Consider the following 17989-nt stretch of genomic DNA (forward strand, 5'->3'; position numbering starts at 1 on the left):
GCCAGTCCCTGGCTGGATGGTGAATGTCACAAAAATTTAGTGTAAATTACATGTTCATTATAACTTCCCCAAGAATCAAAAAGATAGTAATAATTTTTTTCACTAAGCACATACTTTTTAAAAACGTATATTGTTCCCCACATTGTTTATTTATCAAACAAACAAACAAAAAGGAATTACTAAATATCAGAATGAATAGTTGTGGATTCAGACCATACAGCGAACGACAAAACCACTGCGGGAAAAGCATTCGGGGCATTTTGTATTTGTGCTACGGAAGCCACACTCAGCTTTTGTTTTCTGCACGTATTTCACGTACGACCACCCTGTAGTTTCCCATGTTTGCCACTGACCTTGCTGAGTGGCAATGTGATGCTGCCATCCATCTCACAGGCCACAGCACAGACCGCAGGGCACAGCTGACGGGCACACCGAGTGATCCGCCTGAGCACGAGCAACAGACCCCCCTTCAGGAGATCTGGAGACTTAAAGGAGTCACCGATCCTGAGACACAGGTGTCTGAAAGCCTGGTGTATGTTAAGCTGCCCACGTGCTGACCTTCAAAAGGAGATATTAGTTGTGCTGTGTCTGGAAAAGGTCAGGGATACGTGTTAAAGTGAGAACGGTTTTCACTGCACATGCATCACATGCAATAAAAGCAGAGGTCTACCAAACTTAACCCGGGTTCATTTAGTGTGACCATAAAGATGAATATATGATCAAGTTTTCAAAATGATCCATGTTCATTACATTTGAAAAGAAGATATAATCTCTATTATTAGGGCATAGTATTAAACATATGCGCACAAGTTCTACCTTATTATTTATTAACTTGTTTAAAACATGTATATCTTTATTTCCTTTGTGTTAGACCTGTCATGCTGAGTTTGTGGTGCTGAAGTCTCTATTTTCTATCTTCTTCTATTCTCATTTCATGTAATTTCTGCTTTATGTTAGTGGTGGCTGTATTATTTGGTGCATAGATGTTCATCATTTCTCTTCATTGCAAATTGTGGTTTTCAGCCTTAAGTGTATTTTTTGTCTCATTTAAAGGTTTTTGGCCTGAATTTACTTTAACCGATATGAGTCACTACCCTGTCTTTCTACTGTTTTTATTTTTATGGTGTGTTTTTGGCCATTTCTTTATCATGGGTCTTTTGAATCACTGTGTTTGAGGTGCGTCTATTAAATATAACACGGGATCTGCTTTTGCCTTGTGAGCTAATTTGAGAATTGGTTCGTTTGTCCCTATAGCAAGAAAAGAGAAGACACCAGAAAAGTCCATTCCATCAACTGGTTTGTCTTACATGTTTAGTCTCAAGGTGATCACATTATGTTTTAGTCATGCTTGTGTTATATTTACTGTCTTCCCTTCTTCATTGGGCATATTTTCTTTGCAATTTCTTTGTTCATTGCTTTTGGCATTTCAGAATGTTTGTATGTCTGTTCCAGGGGCTGTCTTTGTATTTGTTCCACTGACAGTGCCCTTAATCTCCCTTTTTTTCTTACTAAGCCTTTGCCATCTGGTATGTCCATTTGTATCCTTCTTCACTTATCTATACAACTGTCAATTTTACTGTCCTACCTTGCTGTTTCTCTCCCTCCCTCCCTCTCTCTCTTTCTCTCTCTCTTTTTTTTTTGGTTGTGTTAGTTTTACTTTTCCAGAGCATAAACTATAGAGATACTACTCTTCAATCCATATTCTCACCCTCGTTTTAGTCTTAGCTATGCAATTAAATATATTACAACATAAATAACATAATAATTAATTAATGCTAATAAAATAAAATAATATATAATAAGATTACATCATAAAATACATTTTCACTACTAGTGCTTTTGCTCAAGTTTACCAATTATCTCTTGGTTAGATAAAATTCATCCTCTAAAAGAGTCCTCTCTGGCACACGTATACAGTATTCCCTGAGTTACTGCATATTGAAACCATTTCCTTTAACCTTAATATTTGAAGGTAAGCTTGGCTGGATAGAAAATCTTTGGCTCACAGTCTTTGTTCTTGAGCCTGTTAAAAAGCTGCCCTTTATTGACTGGCTTTATAAGTTGCTCATGAGAAGTCTGATGTCAGTTTAATATTCTTACCCTTATAAGTAATTTGACCTGTTAGCTGGGAGGCCCTGTAATGGACTAAATAGTGACTCAAAACAGGTATGTCCTCAGCCAAATCCCTGGACCCTGTGAATGTTACCTTATTTGAAAAAAGGGACTTTTCAAATGTAATCAAGAATTTTGACATTAGGTCATCTTGGATTACCCAGGTGGCCTCTAAATTTAATGAAAAGTGTCCTTTTTTTTTTTTTAATGTTTATTTATTCTTGAGAGAGAGAGCACGAGCAGGGGAGGTGCAGAGGGAGGGGGACAGAGGATCAGAAGCGGGCTCCGTGCTGACAGCAGAGACCTTGATGCGGGGCTCAAACTCACAAACTCTGAGATCATGGACCTCAGCCGAAGTCGGACACTTAACCGATTGAGCCACCCAGGTGCCCCAATGACAAGTGTTCTTAAAAGAGAAAAGGATGGGATGTAAATTTGAGAGAGGAAGTGAAAGAAATGCACAGGGATAAAGAGGAGAAGGCCACATGAAGACAGACATTGAGATTGGAGTGATGTGGCCATAAGCCAAGAAACACCTGGAGTCACCAGAGGCTGAGAAAAGCCTAGAGGATTCTCTCATAGACCCTTCAAAGGGAACATACTGACACCTTGATTTTGGACTTCCAGACTCCAGAACTGTATAAAAATAAATTTATGTTGCTTTAAGCCACCAGTTTGATGTAAGCTATCATCAATACAGGTGCTGAGGATTGTGGGTATGTGTGTGTGTCTATAAAATCTCATGGTTCGGGGGCAGCTGGGTGGCTGAGTTGGTTAAGCGTCTGACTTCAGCTCAGATCACGATCTCACAGTTCGTGACTTCGAGCCCCACATCGAGCCCCTGTCAGCTGTGCTGACAGCTCAGAGCCTGAAGCCTGCTTCAGATTCTGTGTCTCCCTCTCTCTCTGCCCCTCCCCCACTCATGCTTTGTCTCTCTCTGCCTTTCAAAAATAAATAAAGGCAATAAAAAAATTGTTTTTAAATCTCATGGTTTACCCAAAAATGCCTCAAGTTCTTTCTGGAAAATTTTCCTAGATATGTAGTGAGCCTTTTAAAATATTGATTTACATTTTTTCTTATTTCTGCAGTTTTCTTGGATTATAGTTATGTTTCATTGCTTTGTTTTCCTTCTTCAGGAACTGCTATTCTATATGTTGCACTTTATTTGCCTATCTTCCATTTCGATCACATTGTCTTCCACCTCGGCTACACCTTTCTTTATTTTGTTTTCATCTTCCTGATCATTTAACTGCCCTTGTTCAATGTTGAAATCATGCAACATCCAAATCTATTGTCTTTTTCTTTTTTTAATTTTTTTAATGTTTATTTCTTTTTGAGAGAGAGAGAGAAACAGAGTGCAATGGGGGAGGGGCAGAGAGACAGGGAGACACAGAGTCCCAAGCAGGCTCAGGGCTCTGAGCTGTCAGCATAGAGCCCGACACGGGGTTCAAACCCATGAACTATGAGATCATGACCCGAGCCAAAGTTGGATGCTTAACCGACTGAGCCACGCAGGCACCCCTCTGGGTTCTTCTAATAGCATCTCTTTATAGAGTTAGGTTGATTTTTTTTTTCTTTTGCTGAGCCATTTTTAACAGAATTCCTAATTCAAGAACACTGTCAGCTGTCCGTGCCGCAAGGTAAAATGTCTCTGGGGGACAGTGATGGGGAGCAGAGCCCTCAGGTCTTATTTATGTGTCATTTCTGCAAGATCCTAAGTTTTCTTCTTAGTTCCTTCTTTTCCGTTCATTGCCAGGTCTCTAAGGTGCACCGCCCTTTTTTGGTTTACCTGATTCTCCCACAAAGTAAAGCTTTCCTGTAGCGGCTATTTCTGGTTCTGTTCACTTTCAAGCACCTTCTCCCTCACTGTGCGGTAGACATTTCACTTAGTTTTAAAACTTGCTCTTTCTGTGAGTGTTTTTGTCTACACTACAGCTAAGTGCTCCCTGTCTCTTTACTCTTTTTCCTGGAGATTTTAAGTCTCTCTCCCACGCTCTTACCCAGCTTATAGTGACAAGTGATAGGAGCTCTCTTGGGATACAGCCTTCATTTCTCTCCTTGTTGGTAATTTGAAGTTTGGGGTATTCTGTCTCTTCTCATGCTGACGTCATGGGCTACGGGTGGTATTCTTGTGCTCCTGTTGAATTTAAAGTCTGTATGAAGAGACTCGATTTCAGGTGCTTGCACTTATCCTCCAAATATGGAAACTTGCTTAGATTACTGTTTCTTAACCCTTTTGAACCCATTTTCTCTTTTCATCATCCCCAAAATCTCATACATTATTGAAATGTTTATAAAATTCAAAACAGATGAAATCCCATAACTAGAAACAAGTCGAAGCAGTGAGACAAAGCACTGTTTTCTTTCTAGACACCTTCCCCTCCCCAGAGTCTGGTGTGTGAACATTTCCTTATCCTCTCCTTCAAATCACTGAACTGAGCAATTTCCAGAGCCATTGTTTTAGTCCATTCAGGCTGCTAAACCAAGAATACCATAGACTGGGTGGCTTATAAACAACAGAAATTTATTTCTCACAGTTCCGGAGGTGGGAAGTCTGAGATAAAGGCATGGAATGGCTGTTTTTTGCCGTGTCCTCACATAATGGAGGGGAGGAGGGAGATTTCCGGAGCCTCTCTTCTAAGGGCATGAATCTCATTCATGAGGGCTCTACCCCGTGACCTAATCACTTCCCAAGGCCCCATTTCCCAGTACCGAGGAAAGAGTCTTCAACATACAAATTCTGGACAGACACAAACATTCCATCTGTAGCAGCCATATTACTGGACCAAGATATTTGGCCATGTTGTTTTCATGCAGGAACATTTGGATACTTCTAGACTTATGTCTTTTTTAATACCTTTGATTTCTCTTTTTCTTCACTTTTTATTGTTTTGTCCATTTTAAGTGGTGTGATACGACTCATACCCAGTATCTGTCAATATCATTGATATAATGAATAATACGAGAGAATGAACAATGAATGAGATGGTGGTCCCTTCTTCCTCCCTTCTTCCACCGTTTTTTAGTTACACTCTTCCTGCTTGGCCCGAACACATGTTTACATTCTATTATTTGATCACATTCCCAACTTTGCTTTGGTGTTAGTTATACAAGTATATACATTAAATTTTCATCATCAGTGCTTTTGTTGACGTTTTCCCCACCTATCCCTTGCTGGAAGCAGCTCATCCTTCAAAAGAATTCTCTAGAAGGCACATGTATGTGGTATTGATTCCCTGTAGGGTCTTCAATGTGAGTGAAGGAACACTCATGAGAGAAGCCTTGTTTCTGGAGGAGAATCAGACACATGGAGAAGCAGCGGTGTTCCTTACAGATCTGATGGTGAGGAAAGAGAAGACAGGAGGGGAAATCTCGACAGTCTTGAAGAAATGAAGAAGAAATACACTTTTACATCATAATGGTCACACTACGATGAAAAAAACTTTTTTTAAAATGTTAATTCAGTTTTTGAAAGAGAGAGAGAGAGAGAGCAAGCAAGGGAGGGGCAGAGAGAGGGGGACAGAGGATCCGCAGCAGGTCCTGCGCTGACAGGAGACAGCCCAACGTGGGGCTCGAACTCACAAACCTGAGATCATGACCTGAGCCGGAGTTGGATGCTCAACCAACTGAGCCACCCAGGCGCCCCCCATCCCCAATTTTTTATTATTCATTTGTAATTTGAATGCCCCAATGTTTACCATCCTGCATCCATGTGACGCCATAGGACACATAGACTGTGTCCCTAACTTGAAAGCCCAACCTATGCAACCTAAGGATTTCAGTAGCAGAACCCTTTTCCATTACTACCACCCAGTTTTGAGGTCCCCTCCAGCTCTCGTGTCTTGGGTTCTCTGCTTCATGCACCCACCCACCAAGTACACCTCGTCCATCCCTAGGCTTGGAGTGGCTGCTTCCCTGGGCCGCCTGCCGGCCCCACTACCTAGCCACTTGTAGCCAAGTTCTCATCCCTTGGCTAAGGCCACCCTATGTCCCAATGATGGGGCCCTACTCCAGAATGTCTGAGAGCTCCTCCTGGCCATCTGCTTCTGCCCTTTCCAGGGTCATTCTGGTCATTCTACTGGATCTGCCACTCGGGCTCAGGCCACGACTCATCAAACCACTAGCCAGGGAGATAAGGAGGGGGAGGGGCCCTCAGGTGGCAGTTCTCCACACCCTCCGCCATTCTCTCCTCGGGGTACACATGCTTCTCAAGGGTGGCCAAGTGTCCTTATGGGCTCAAGCAACAGTCTTGACGCTACGAGAACAGCTTATGTTCACCTACCACCTTCAGAGTCTTATGGACTCCAGCTGGTCACATCCTCCCAGGATCTAGTCTCTATCTTCTAGCTCTTCTTCCAGAGCCTTCTCAGCCCCGATGTTAATCGACGTAGGCAAACAGAGGCCCCAGGAGGGAGTACTCCTGCCCTCACACCTGGCGCATGTTTGGGCTCTGACAAACCATCTGCCATATAAGTTCCCTCATCCCATCCATGAGCCCAAAAAGCACAAAAGCTTAATTGTTTGATAGCCTGTTTTATAAGTACGTTGAAATACACCTAATTTTGAAATTGCTGAGCCAAATGTCATGCATCACATGAATCTTGTGGGAAATGTGGTGCAAACTGGTCCATGATAGATGGGTATTACATTGCCGACCCAGAGAGTCACCTCAATAATCAAAAGTTTATTTAATTCCCCTTGGAGGTTTTATAAGGCATTTAAAATTTTTGTTTGAGGGGCGCCTGGGTGGCTCAGTCAGTTGAGCATCCGACTTCAGCTCAGTTCATGATCTCATGGTTTGTGAATTTGAGCCCCGCGCTGGGCTCTGTACTGACAGCTACGAGCCTGAAGCCTGCTTCAGATTCTGTGTCTCCCTCTCTCTCTGCCCTCCCCTGTTTGCACTCTGTCTCTCTCTCTCTGAAAATATAAATAAACATTAAAAAAAATTTTTTTTACTTGATTCTGTGTTGTAAAAACTAAAAGTAACTACCAGTAAGTTCTGACCTTTTCAACTTCTACGAAAGGAATGTTTTCTTAGCTCCTTCTAAGCCACTCAATAATAGAATTAGCCCGTCCTGGTAAAGGATGGCCCAGGATCTTAAAAAAAAAAAAAAAAAATCCGGCTCATTTTAGCTACATAGAAATTGGGATCTTCTGTGGTGAATCCTTGAATTAATCTAAGTCTGGGAGAAGATGGGTAATTTGGAATCAGCACTCCAAAATATGTTTGTTAACAATTTTACATACAAGCTGTATGGTTGATAAAATTGAATGCCTACAATATGCCCTATATTTTAATAGTATTATCTTATTTAATGCTTACAACATGCTTCCAAGTAAGGTGCTAATACTCCTTTTTATATATAAAGAGGCCATTTCTCATAGGTATTAAGAGACTGCTCAAAGTCATCAGCAAGTGAGAACTGAATCTAGGTTTATCTGATTTCAAAACCTAATTTCTTCCCACTACACAATGTTGCCTTCCCATACACGCTGGATGTACAGGATGAAGTTTGATTCTCTGGACAGTCTTACCTTGGATTTTCTACTTCCTTTGGTCTTCTTGGCATAGAGTGGTTTCCTGGAGATGTATGGATGTCCTGAATAGGCTCATTCCCAACTCCTTCTCGTGTGTCTTTTTCTAACTCAGAGGTTGGAAATCTAGAACCACGTTTCCTAGTCTTTCTTGCAGCTGGATTTCTAATTGTGAATTAGGGTCGACTAATTATACGCATTTGCATGAGGCTGGAAGTCAAAATTGAAGCAAAATCCACCTTGCCGTTGATTTCGCTGGAACCATTGGCAAACACGATTGTGGAGACACTGGGGCTTTTGGTCACTAATTTAATGGGTGCTAAGAGATAGTCAGAAGGGGGGTGACAGGCACTTCTTACTTCTCACATTTCAGGGACAGCAATGTGTTCTCAGTCATTCCTTACAGCGGCAGCCTCCTGATTTCCGAGCTTCACGGCAGTGGCAGCTATGGAACCAAGTCAGGTCCTCCAGCTTTCCAAACAATGCAGTAAACACCTGCTTCTCTCTGTTCATTGCCTTTCTGCCTAAAATAGCTAGAGTGGTTTCTGTTTCCTGCAACTGAACCCTGCTGATACACACTGTTTTCCTTATTTCCCACTAACTGCTGGTCTTTGCAACTGCCAACACTTCAACTGATCCTTTAAGCTCTAAAATGAAAGTCTGAATACCCCCGTTCACTCCCTATCTCTCTTACCCAGCTTTATTTTTCTCCATAGTATTTATTACTGTCACTCAAAGATGACTTATTGGTTGACTGTCCATCCCTGCTGGAACAAGGACTTAGTTTTGTTCGTATCTGTACAGTTTTCTAACACTTAGAACAGCCCTGGCAACTAGTGAGAACACAATAGAGAGTGTCCAATGAGTGAATCTTTTCTTAACAGAACACTACTACTAAATTAATGTATTAGTAATAGACTCATCAACAATATACCCTCAATAACACCTCCTCATGAAGCTTCCACTTGGGTTTAGAAAATCCTCAAAGAACACAAAATGGTATCTGTTCTCTGGATCTTGGCATTAAATTTAGGGTGACTAACTCCTCCCAGCTTGCCTGAGACTTTCTCAGTTTCACCACTAAAGCCGCCCGCCCCCCCCCCCCGCCCCCGCTGGCCCAGCCCCCTGATCCCAGGACTCCTTCAGTCCTGGGCAAACCAAGATGATTGGTGACCCTAATTAAATTCATGAGATGCTACAGAAAGGCATTTGGAATCACATTACTTTAAATCAACCTTGCACATAAAAGTTTGCAAACATCAATCTAGTCAACCAGCCTGTGTCTTCATTCCCAGATCACAGCCGTGTTGCTGTGACCCCTGAAGCCATGGGGTGAAATTTGAGCAAAGGCTTGGAGTTGTAATTTGCACTTTTACTAAGATTCCTGTTTGCCTCTACCCTGGATGTGTTGGAGCTCAGCCTATGAATATGAAATGATATCTCTTCTGTATTTCACAGTTACATTAAGACTACGATATGTGAACTTCCCAGAGAAAAAGGTACTGCAGGATGTATCGCATTAGATCCTCTGGGAAAGACAAGAGAAATCCGAGTTTATAACCTCTTTGGGAGTCAGAACAGTGAACTCCACAGAGAATATTTATCAATGTTATTTCTAGGAGTGAATAAAGGCTTAGCCATCCCTAATCCAAAGGAACTCACCTTCTTTAGCTGCTAACATTATCCTGAAACTTCAGACAGTGGGTTCAAGCATATAACTTGTTGATTCGAAATGTCAACACCTTTCAACTGGTGCCTTGGGGAGAATTTGGAGAACATGAGCATCCTCAGATCTGGGCCCCAAGCTTTTGGCAGATGGAACATTTTGGGTATTCTCCTTCCCTGAGGATTCATGCGGATGGGTGTTGGGGTGTTTCAATTTTGAAACGTTCTTCTCAACCAAAACTGAAACTGAGAGGTGCAATCGCTCTGGAATTTTTTGCACCTGCAAAAACAGTTGTGTTATTAAAATCAACTGTTGGTGCCGCGCAGGCCATGGCATGTGATGGTGGTGTTTCCCCAGCCACGCGTGTAAGGGGTTCACCGAGCGGTGCTTGCACAATCCCGGCACGACACATTCCCCGGAGCCAGCATTCTCCATTCCCCTGTGTTTACAGAGCAGCTACAGAGCAAATGACCAAACTTCCAAAGAGCAGCTTGCTTAGAGGAACAGAAGTGCACATGCAGCTTTCCGTCTAATGAAATTGGTCAAAGGACTCCAGAAAATGTTTTTCGGACCGTGTGCACTCTGAGATGTCCTGCATCTTGCTCCTTCCACAGCATGACTCAAGTTCTTGGACAGACTTAACATTTCTGCTAAAACCAGCTATTAGGCCTGGCCACTTCCTTCCTTCCAGGCACTATTTTCAGTAGCAGAGACACGGAGCCCCTGCACCTGTTGTTAGCACAGCCACAGAAGGAAACGCAACAAACCCTCATTTGCCCCCACAGCACAGCCAGGGATGCCCGAGCTGCAGCGGGGGGACGGGGTCAGTGTCCAGAAGGGCGCGCTGGGGCCCAGAGGCCAGGCAGCCTCAGGGTGTTAACGTTTCACCCAGCACCTTCTTGGCACGCCGTGGGGCTCCTCTCTAGGTCTGGGGCTGGCCACGTTCCCGAGCCCCAGCCCTGTCCTTTTGACACAGGAATGGTCGATCTCTGAGGAGGAGGAGGAGGAGGAGATTCTGGGGGTGACTGCCAACCTTGTTCCTCATGTTGGGATGCAGGCATGACTGAGACACAGCCCCGAGAAGCCTACAGTCCCGTGGGCTGTGACACTCTTGGGAAGGGGTCCACTGTGGCCCGGGAACAGACGCAGAGCTGGCTCCCGGTGCCCTTGGCTGGTCAGGTTCGCCTCCCGCTGGCTATGATCATCGTGGCCCTGGGTACACCACTGGATGGAATTTTAGGATGAGGTAACTGAACACCACCAGGTAAAAACCAGTTTCTGTTTCCATTCTCTTTCCAAACCGAAACTGGTACTGAGACTGCATGCCAGGGACCCTTCTCGGCTACCTCGTTGCAAACCTCTTCCTCGCCTGCTCTTTGTCTTTCTTCAGTAGAAATTTGGCAGAAGAGTGGGGTTCTTACTTTCACCTTTTATCTGAGTCTGTTGGTCCACAGCTAGAATAACAGGGGCTTTTAAAACCTAATGAATTCAACGTTCAAAGAATAGCCTCAAGCAAATGGAATGTCTAATGTTCCCTCTCTCTGGTTTAGGGCAGGAGGCCATTGGGGCTTAACGTCTTTTTCATTCACATGCAAAATATTTCCAAAAGCACAAGTTTTAAAATTCAGAATGCTGAGACCAAATCTCTAATCTTCCTCATTCTTAAAATTTTTATCTCCTTAGTGGGTACCTGATAGTTTAGTATACTTGAGCAGCGAGGAGCCAAAAAGGGATACTGTTTGGGGGGGGTTGATGTCCAATGGATTTGTGTGGATTTCTTTCCATGTGTATTTCTTCTCCTCTATAAATACATTTGCACAGACTAAACACCTCCTTTGGCAGTCACTTCATCAAAACATTGAAAAAATGCTACGGTTGAGCATGGATTTATTTAGATACTTGCAAATGGTGTTCTGGAAGCCTTGTGCAGTTGGAGGATGTGCTGGGTTCTCTCGGCCTTCTGACTGGGAGAAAGATCCTGTCACTGGATTCACAGCTCATAGCTGTACACTGTTTCTGTTATCAGGGGAGAGCCCTGGATGCCGGCTGCAGAGAATGGAGATTATTGTTCCAGAAGTCGTTCCATCGAACTTGCTACTTAGACACACACACACACACACACACAGCCCATCATAAAAGCCTATCAGCTCACACAGGCGCGAGCCAAACGGAGCACATGTCCCTTGTACTTCCTCTAACTGACAACAACAAGGTCTGAGGCTTGAGTCCCTGAGATGCCCCATCTCATTTGCTTTTCTTCCTCACGTCAACCCCCACCATTGTTTTCTACACAACTGGCTAGTAACACTTAGAAACAATACAGCCTTCCTCAGAAAGAATTTAAACGGGGTTCTGTTTTCCACCGCCATGGATGATTATCCTTGGGACTTCAATTGTGCATTTCCAAATCCTGAACTTTCTTTCACCTGGTCAGGTTCTGGAAGTCTTGGTTACACCCACAGAGGTGGGGGACGCAAGCGGGGGTGGCGCAGAGCTGCGCAAAGGGGCAGGATGTGAGCTGGCTCCTCAGAGAAGCAAGCTGGGAAGAGAGAAGGGGACGGGGACCAGGAGCGACCCACAAACCAGTGACTGCCAGGCCACGTGGCTTAGGGCCACGTTCTGCTACGACTTTTTTTTTTTTAGTTTATTTTAAAACGGGAGGGTCAAATAAAAGGACTTAGATACAAGTCACAGAGAGCTGGACTCCTCTATTTAGGACTCTGAAGACGAGTAGGTTCTCTGGGACTTTTTTCACTAAGAAAGTGAGGCTCACCCATGAAATTGAGGTAAACACACGGTCCACAAAGTGCTCCTCGCAGAAGCAGTCAACCATCCAGATGTGGCATTTCAACACATCAACCAGGAAAATGCTTCAGTTAATTTCCGTTCAGAGCTGGATAATGTTATGACCACTCATTATGTCTGTAGCCACACATGGAGAAAAGCATAAAAACAGCTCACTGTCCTTTCATTGAAGGAACCTTTTCAAAAATTAACTTGGCAATCTCCTCCACAACCCTGGAGGTAGCAGACAGGCAGCTAAGCCTCAGTTTTCGGATTTTGTAGACATCTCGGAAGCAGGAGAGGTTAGCGCAGTGGCTTTGCCAAGGTCAGGTATACACCTTGAAATGACAAATGGGTGATGGAGTCTGGAGTTTTCTCATGCAAAAAGACATGTCCTATGTACTGAGGGCAGCTTCTCAGTCTAAGGGTCAGGTCCTGGAATGAGGACTGATGGAGACTAGGAACCCAACAGGTACCTCCTGTTACTGAAAACGTCTTGCCCTTGGGCCTGGTGTGTGACATAAATACAACATTTTCAGGGGCGCCTGGGTGGCTCAGTAGGTTAAGCGTCCATCTTTGGCTCATGTCATGATCTCACAGTTTGTGAGTTCGAGCCCCGTGTCGGGCTCTGTGCCGACAGCTCAGAGCCTGGAGCCCGCTTCAGATTCTGTGTCTCCCTCTCTCCCTGCCTCTCCCATGCTCACACTCTGTCTCTCAATAATAAATAAACGTTCTTAAAAAAATTTTTTTTTAAAATACAAAATTTTCGTCTTATGTATAAGCCTATGGGGAAGAACAGGAGCAGCACTGAGGTGGAGAAGGAGAGGGGGGAGCAGGTAAATGACTGCCTCCACAGTCACACCAGACTTGGGCTTCATTCGTGCCCTTGATTACTACCCATGTGGCCTTGAGCAAAGGCATTTTAAAAGTCACCATTTCTTCCATGTGAAATGGAGAGAAGTCTCTCTCCTGGACACAACCTTGATGAGTGAGAAAGGGAACTCCTGTAAAACACGCAGCCTGGCACCTGGCTCATGGTGAGCATTCGAGAGAAGAGGCCAATTGGTCCTCATGGTTAAGAACCCCCCGGGGTTTCTCGTGGTTGAAATGGGAGAAAGTTTTGATGCCCAAGAAGCAACGATACTTGTCCAGCCCTGTCCCATGGTGGTGCTCCCAAGTAGACACAGACAAAGTCAGGCATGATGCCCATTAAAAATTTAACTATATATCATATTCATTTATTATCAATCCACAGGATAATTTGATTGCTACATGAGCTCATAAAAGCTTTTTCACCTTTACAAAATTAAAAAAAAATGTGCCACAAGGATGTAATAACAACTGCTGATAAACAAGAAAAGGAATCTTAAAATTATAAATTTGCTGTAGAAAAGATAAAAAACAATTATATTTTCTTTAGAATTTTACCTTGAATAAAATATTCCCCTGTATAAAAAATAAAAAAGCTTGCTCTGGTTAGAATTAGAATATTTTTGTCTTCAAATCTGGGAATTTGCATAATATCTCCATGATAGTTTTCCTCTGTACCGCGTGGCATTCAAGCACAGCAGATTAGATTTTCTCTTTCTTTCTTTCTTTCTTTTTTTTTTTAAAGCAGTCTTAAAAATGGGACATCTGTGGAGAAGCTCTTTTTCTTCTTCTCCTCCTCAGGGATGCGGAACGCAGCCTCTGCGGGGAGGACAAGGAGGAAAGGGAAGTGGAGGGGACGGGCCGGGAGGCAGGACACAAAGGGCCGCGAAGGGGGAACGCTGAAATGTGCCGTGAAATAGAGCAAGATCACAAGAAGAAGGTCTATCTGTAAGTGCTTTAAGATAAGGTGCAGAAGCAGACTGCAACGTCGCTAGTGCTGCCCTATGTACATATTCACAAGAATACAAAATTCCAGCTAGTTCACATTTTCTCATCCGTTCTGAGGCATCCACTCCACTGTGCTGGCCTTGACCGCAGGCAACGCAGCACCGCGCTGCCCGTGTGGGTGTTGGTCCTATGACGTCCTTGAACTTGAGGGAGCAGCCCTGGGAGATCCAGCAGGCTCTAGAGACACGCGTCTACCAATGGGCTGGAGTCCTGAGTTAAAAAGAAGCTCCAGTACTGGAGTTGGACACAGCAATCAATGTTCTATTGTCAAGGCTTTTTCCCTTAGATTTGTCTAAGATAGGTGTCAGAGAGAAAAATAAAATACAAACAAACAACAAAACACAGCCAAGACATCCCAACAACCACCGGGGGAAGTCAAAGGCTTAACAGCTCTTGACGCGGGCCTGGGTGATATCTGACGTTTTCTTGATGACGCTGGCCCGCGTCTCCCGGTCCGGCCGACTGCTGCTGGGCGCTGGGGTCACGGAGGGCGGGAGGGGGAGGTCTGGTAAAGTGGGCCACGAGCTGTTGTAAGGCACCGGACAGCTCTCCTCTTTGATGGTGACCTGGAGGTCAGGTTTGTTGGAAGTAACGAAGGTCGCCATGCTGGGCAGCAGGTAGGTGCTTCGTGTCCCCATGTTGCTGAGGTACTGTTTGCCTTCAATGTTCCTCTTCCGCCAGTGCGGTCGTCCCTTGCAAAGAAAAATAATCGAGAGATACATCTTTTTTCTTTGCCTTCTACCGAACGGCTTTCTATAAAGAGGCACCACTGTTCCCACGTGTCGGTGTGTTAAATGAATTTCTTAAGAGGCGTGGAATGAACAGAAGCTTAGCGTCTCGACAGCCCTCAACTGACATCCATACCCAGCTATTCACATCCCAAGCAATGGTTTCTCTTCCCTTTTTATCAATTCCCATTTGCTACCTCCCAGAAAAAAACAGGCAAGACTGTTCTATGAAGGCAGGAAAACAAGGCAGCAACTTGGGTTTCTGGTTCCCCTCTCCTCCAACCACCCAGCCTGATCGTTAGGTTAGGTTTTAGGTCATCATGGCTGGTCTGTCATAGAGACTTGGTTCCTCACTCCTGGCCCAATCCAATCTATGAGTCAATCTGCGTTTTCAGAGAAAGGGAAGTGAGGAACTCGGAGGGTAGGAGCCCTTCCGTTGTCTTCAAATGTGTATAGCTTAGAGCTCCAGTGTGCCGAGCAAACAGGGGGCCTCCAAGGTGGCTTCGCTCAGAGGATGAGCTGGAATTTCTGACCTTGAAGAAACAGGGTTGGCATGTGAGCATCTACGCTTCCTGTCTTTGCAGAATTCCTGGACTCTTATTTGAAGTATTTAGTACACTGGGAAATGACGAATTAAAAACAACCATTAGTCGGTCAGTCTCTCTACCTCAAATACAGACACAAAGCAGGCCCTTAGCAGGAATGCTTTCCATCACATTACAGCCATTTCCTGCCATTGTGTGAGCCCAGCCTCGAGCAGGGAAATGGGAAGCAGGCGACTGGGAATCCAGACTGAACACACATCTAGCCTCGGCGCCGATCACAGAGAGAGGGGACTCCAGGTAAAGGTGCCGATACATTTGCTTATTAGCACTTTCTGACAGTTACTTCCGGTCACTGCTCTTGGCCACTTGGACGTTCTATTTCTGCGGCTGAACTGGGATGTTTATAGTGGTGAGAATATCAACAGTTCCTGGCCTCCACTTGAATTTCCTTTTCCTGCCGTCATAGCCTCTTTTTCTAATAGTAACATCTCACTCTCTTGCCTCCCGCTCAGGTCCCAAAGCTTAAATTTAGAATTCAAAATCCAAAAGTGTGGTAAATTTCATGTTATGTATATTTTAAGACACACACACACACACACACACACTCCTCCAGGAAAACTCATGATCAAACACAGAGCAGCTTAACCAGCAGCCGGGACACCGAGGTGCTGGATGGGAATGGAAATGGTTTCCCACAGCGTCGGTTGGAGCCGAGTGGCGGCCTCCATGCTTACCTCGGCGCTCTCTTCATCACTGGGCACACTATCGGTAGTTTCGCTTTCTGTTCACAGAGAGAAAAACACAGGGCCATCATTCCTGCCGCTCCAACTGTCGTGAGGCTCAGGCAGTATTTGAAAAATATATCAGCACTTCTTTTTTTTTTTTTTCCCAAAAGAAATGGGTCAGCGAACTCATCTTCAACCCCTTTGTAAAGTTAAGCACTTGGGGCTCGGGAGACATTGCAGTGGATTTTATGTCTCTGATTTTGGCCCTCCCGAGAAAAGTTTTAGAGTTGGGGGGTAGCTCCCTTTCTGGGGGCCAGGCTATGTTTTTTCATGGCCGCCGCCTCCCAGGATGGGGTGTTGGTCCCCAGGATGCCAATCTGCTCTCCGCTCCCTCCTGCGTCTGCCTCACCCCCTTTCCTCAGGGCTGATCCATCCACGCACCCCACTCGTGCTTTCTTTCCATCCCTGTCAGTTCACTCAAGTCCCGACTCAGAGCCTTCCTGGATTACCCCCACTTACTTGGATCTGGTCCTTTACCTCATGTCCCTTTCATACTTCTATGTTGGGTTTATAAAGTTACATTTCCCACCCGGGTTACTGTGGCGGACAGATTCTAGGGGGGGCTCCCATGATCCTCATCTCCTTCCTGGTGTTTACTTGCTCGTTGGGATTCCCTCCTCTGGAGCGTAGGTGGGACCTGAGACTTGGTTTGAAGCAACAGAACACAGTGAGCGATGGGATGTGTGTGGTTACGTTAACGAGGACCGAATGCTGTCCCGTGAGGAGACTTTCTCCCTGGCTGGCTTTGAGGAAGCCATGTTGGGAAGGTTTGCATGACCAAAAAGTAAGAGCTGCTTCCAGCCAACAGCCAGCAAGAAACCGAGGTTCTCAGTTTGCCAACCTGCAAAGAACTACATTCCCCCCCCCCGCCAAACCATGTGAGCTTAGAAGAAGACTCTCCCCACCACTTCCGTCCTCAGTCGAGCTAGCAGCCCTGGATCGCACCTTGACCACAGGTCTATGCAGGCAATGTGCTGGGCAAAGAACCCCACTAAGCCATGCCTGCGCTCCTGGCCCTCAGAAACCGGGGCGGGATAATGGATGTGTGTTGTCTTAAGCCACTGCGTCTGTGGTTATGTTGTTGTGCAGCGACAGATAACCAATTAGGTTGCCATCCCAATTCAGTCTGCCAGCTGTGAGACACACGGCAGGTTACTCAATTTCACAAAATGCAGCTTCCTCATCTGTCAAACAGGAGTACGGACCTCTTCCAAAGAGGACTGAGTGATGAATCAGTGAGAGGATATGTGGGAAAAGGCCTACCACAGGGCCTGGCCCACGGCATACACTCAATAAACGATAGCACACCTTTATCCTGAGTTCATCAGCCTTGCTCAACGCTGGATTTGCACAACACAGAGATTAACACAGTCAAAGTCAATAGCAAGTGATTGATCACACATCACCTGTGCATACAGGATTTTTTTAAAGAAAGAAAAAAAAAATTAAATTAAAATGTTGAAAAATTATTTAAAATTTATCTAAAAATAATAAAATTAAAATAAATAAGTAATTAATTAATTAAATTTTTTAGGTAAAAAAAAATTCGTTTTTAAATAAAAAAAATGATGGCGTGCGGCTCTTCAGTGTTTGCAGCATGGAGAAACGAAAGCACAGAGGGCAGAGAAATACACTGACCCTTAGAGATCTCGGAGTCTGGGTCATTCATTTACAGACAAGGCCTAGAGAAAGCATCACAATGTACTTTTCTAGAGAGCTGTGTCAGCCGTGCTGGTGTCTTTGCACGTGGGTCTTGTTCAGCCCTGACTGAGATCGTCAGTAGGGGAGCAGCTCCTATTTCCATACCACCCCCCCCCAACCCCCCGCTTATGCAGAAAAGCTCATGTGTTCTAGCACCTTCTACCTCTTTCCATCCTAAATCTACTGAGGGACTGGCCTCCAGTCTCACATCTGGCGGGTGGCACAGCCAGGACCCCGATGGCTCCAGTCCAGACG

General features: G+C 44.8%; 1 protein-coding gene and 2 long non-coding RNA genes across 11 annotated transcripts in view; all 3 read right to left on the minus strand.

Annotated features, from left to right (window-relative positions):
• The window catches only part of LOC122217374, a 38426-nt gene extending 36677 nt beyond the window's left edge, over nucleotides 1–1749 (minus strand). The window contains exon 1 of the long non-coding RNA XR_006201442.1: nucleotides 354–1749. This is a non-coding gene — a long non-coding RNA (uncharacterized LOC122217374). The remainder of the gene's footprint in view (nucleotides 1–353) is intronic.
• Nucleotides 1750–4635: 2886 nt separating this feature from the next.
• Nucleotides 4636–10542, minus strand: LOC122217375. The gene is made up of 3 exons (XR_006201443.1): nucleotides 9310–10542; nucleotides 7117–7209; nucleotides 4636–5448 (listed from the first exon to the last, which is right to left on the minus strand). It is a non-coding gene; the product is annotated as an uncharacterized LOC122217375 (long non-coding RNA).
• Nucleotides 10543–12889: 2347 nt separating this feature from the next.
• IRF2 (interferon regulatory factor 2) overlaps nucleotides 12890–17989 on the minus strand; it is an 87175-nt gene continuing 82075 nt past the window's right edge. For 6 of the 9 annotated variants that reach the window (XM_042934276.1, XM_042934273.1, XM_042934269.1 and 3 more), the window contains 2 exons: nucleotides 15983–16029; nucleotides 12893–14667 (listed from right to left, as the gene is read on the minus strand). In XM_042934276.1, coding sequence (XP_042790210.1) covers nucleotides 14359–14667; nucleotides 15983–16029 — 356 coding nt within the window. In that variant the 3' untranslated portion in view covers nucleotides 12893–14358. Of the gene's footprint in view, nucleotides 14668–15982; nucleotides 16030–17989 lie in introns of all 9 variants that reach the window. The other 3 variants (XM_042934272.1, XM_042934274.1, XM_042934270.1) reach the window with 2 other exon arrangements.

The sequence above is a fragment of the Panthera leo genome, chromosome B1, assembly GCF_018350215.1.
Source record: "Panthera leo isolate Ple1 chromosome B1, P.leo_Ple1_pat1.1, whole genome shotgun sequence".
Lineage (NCBI taxonomy): Eukaryota > Metazoa > Chordata > Mammalia > Carnivora > Felidae > Panthera > Panthera leo.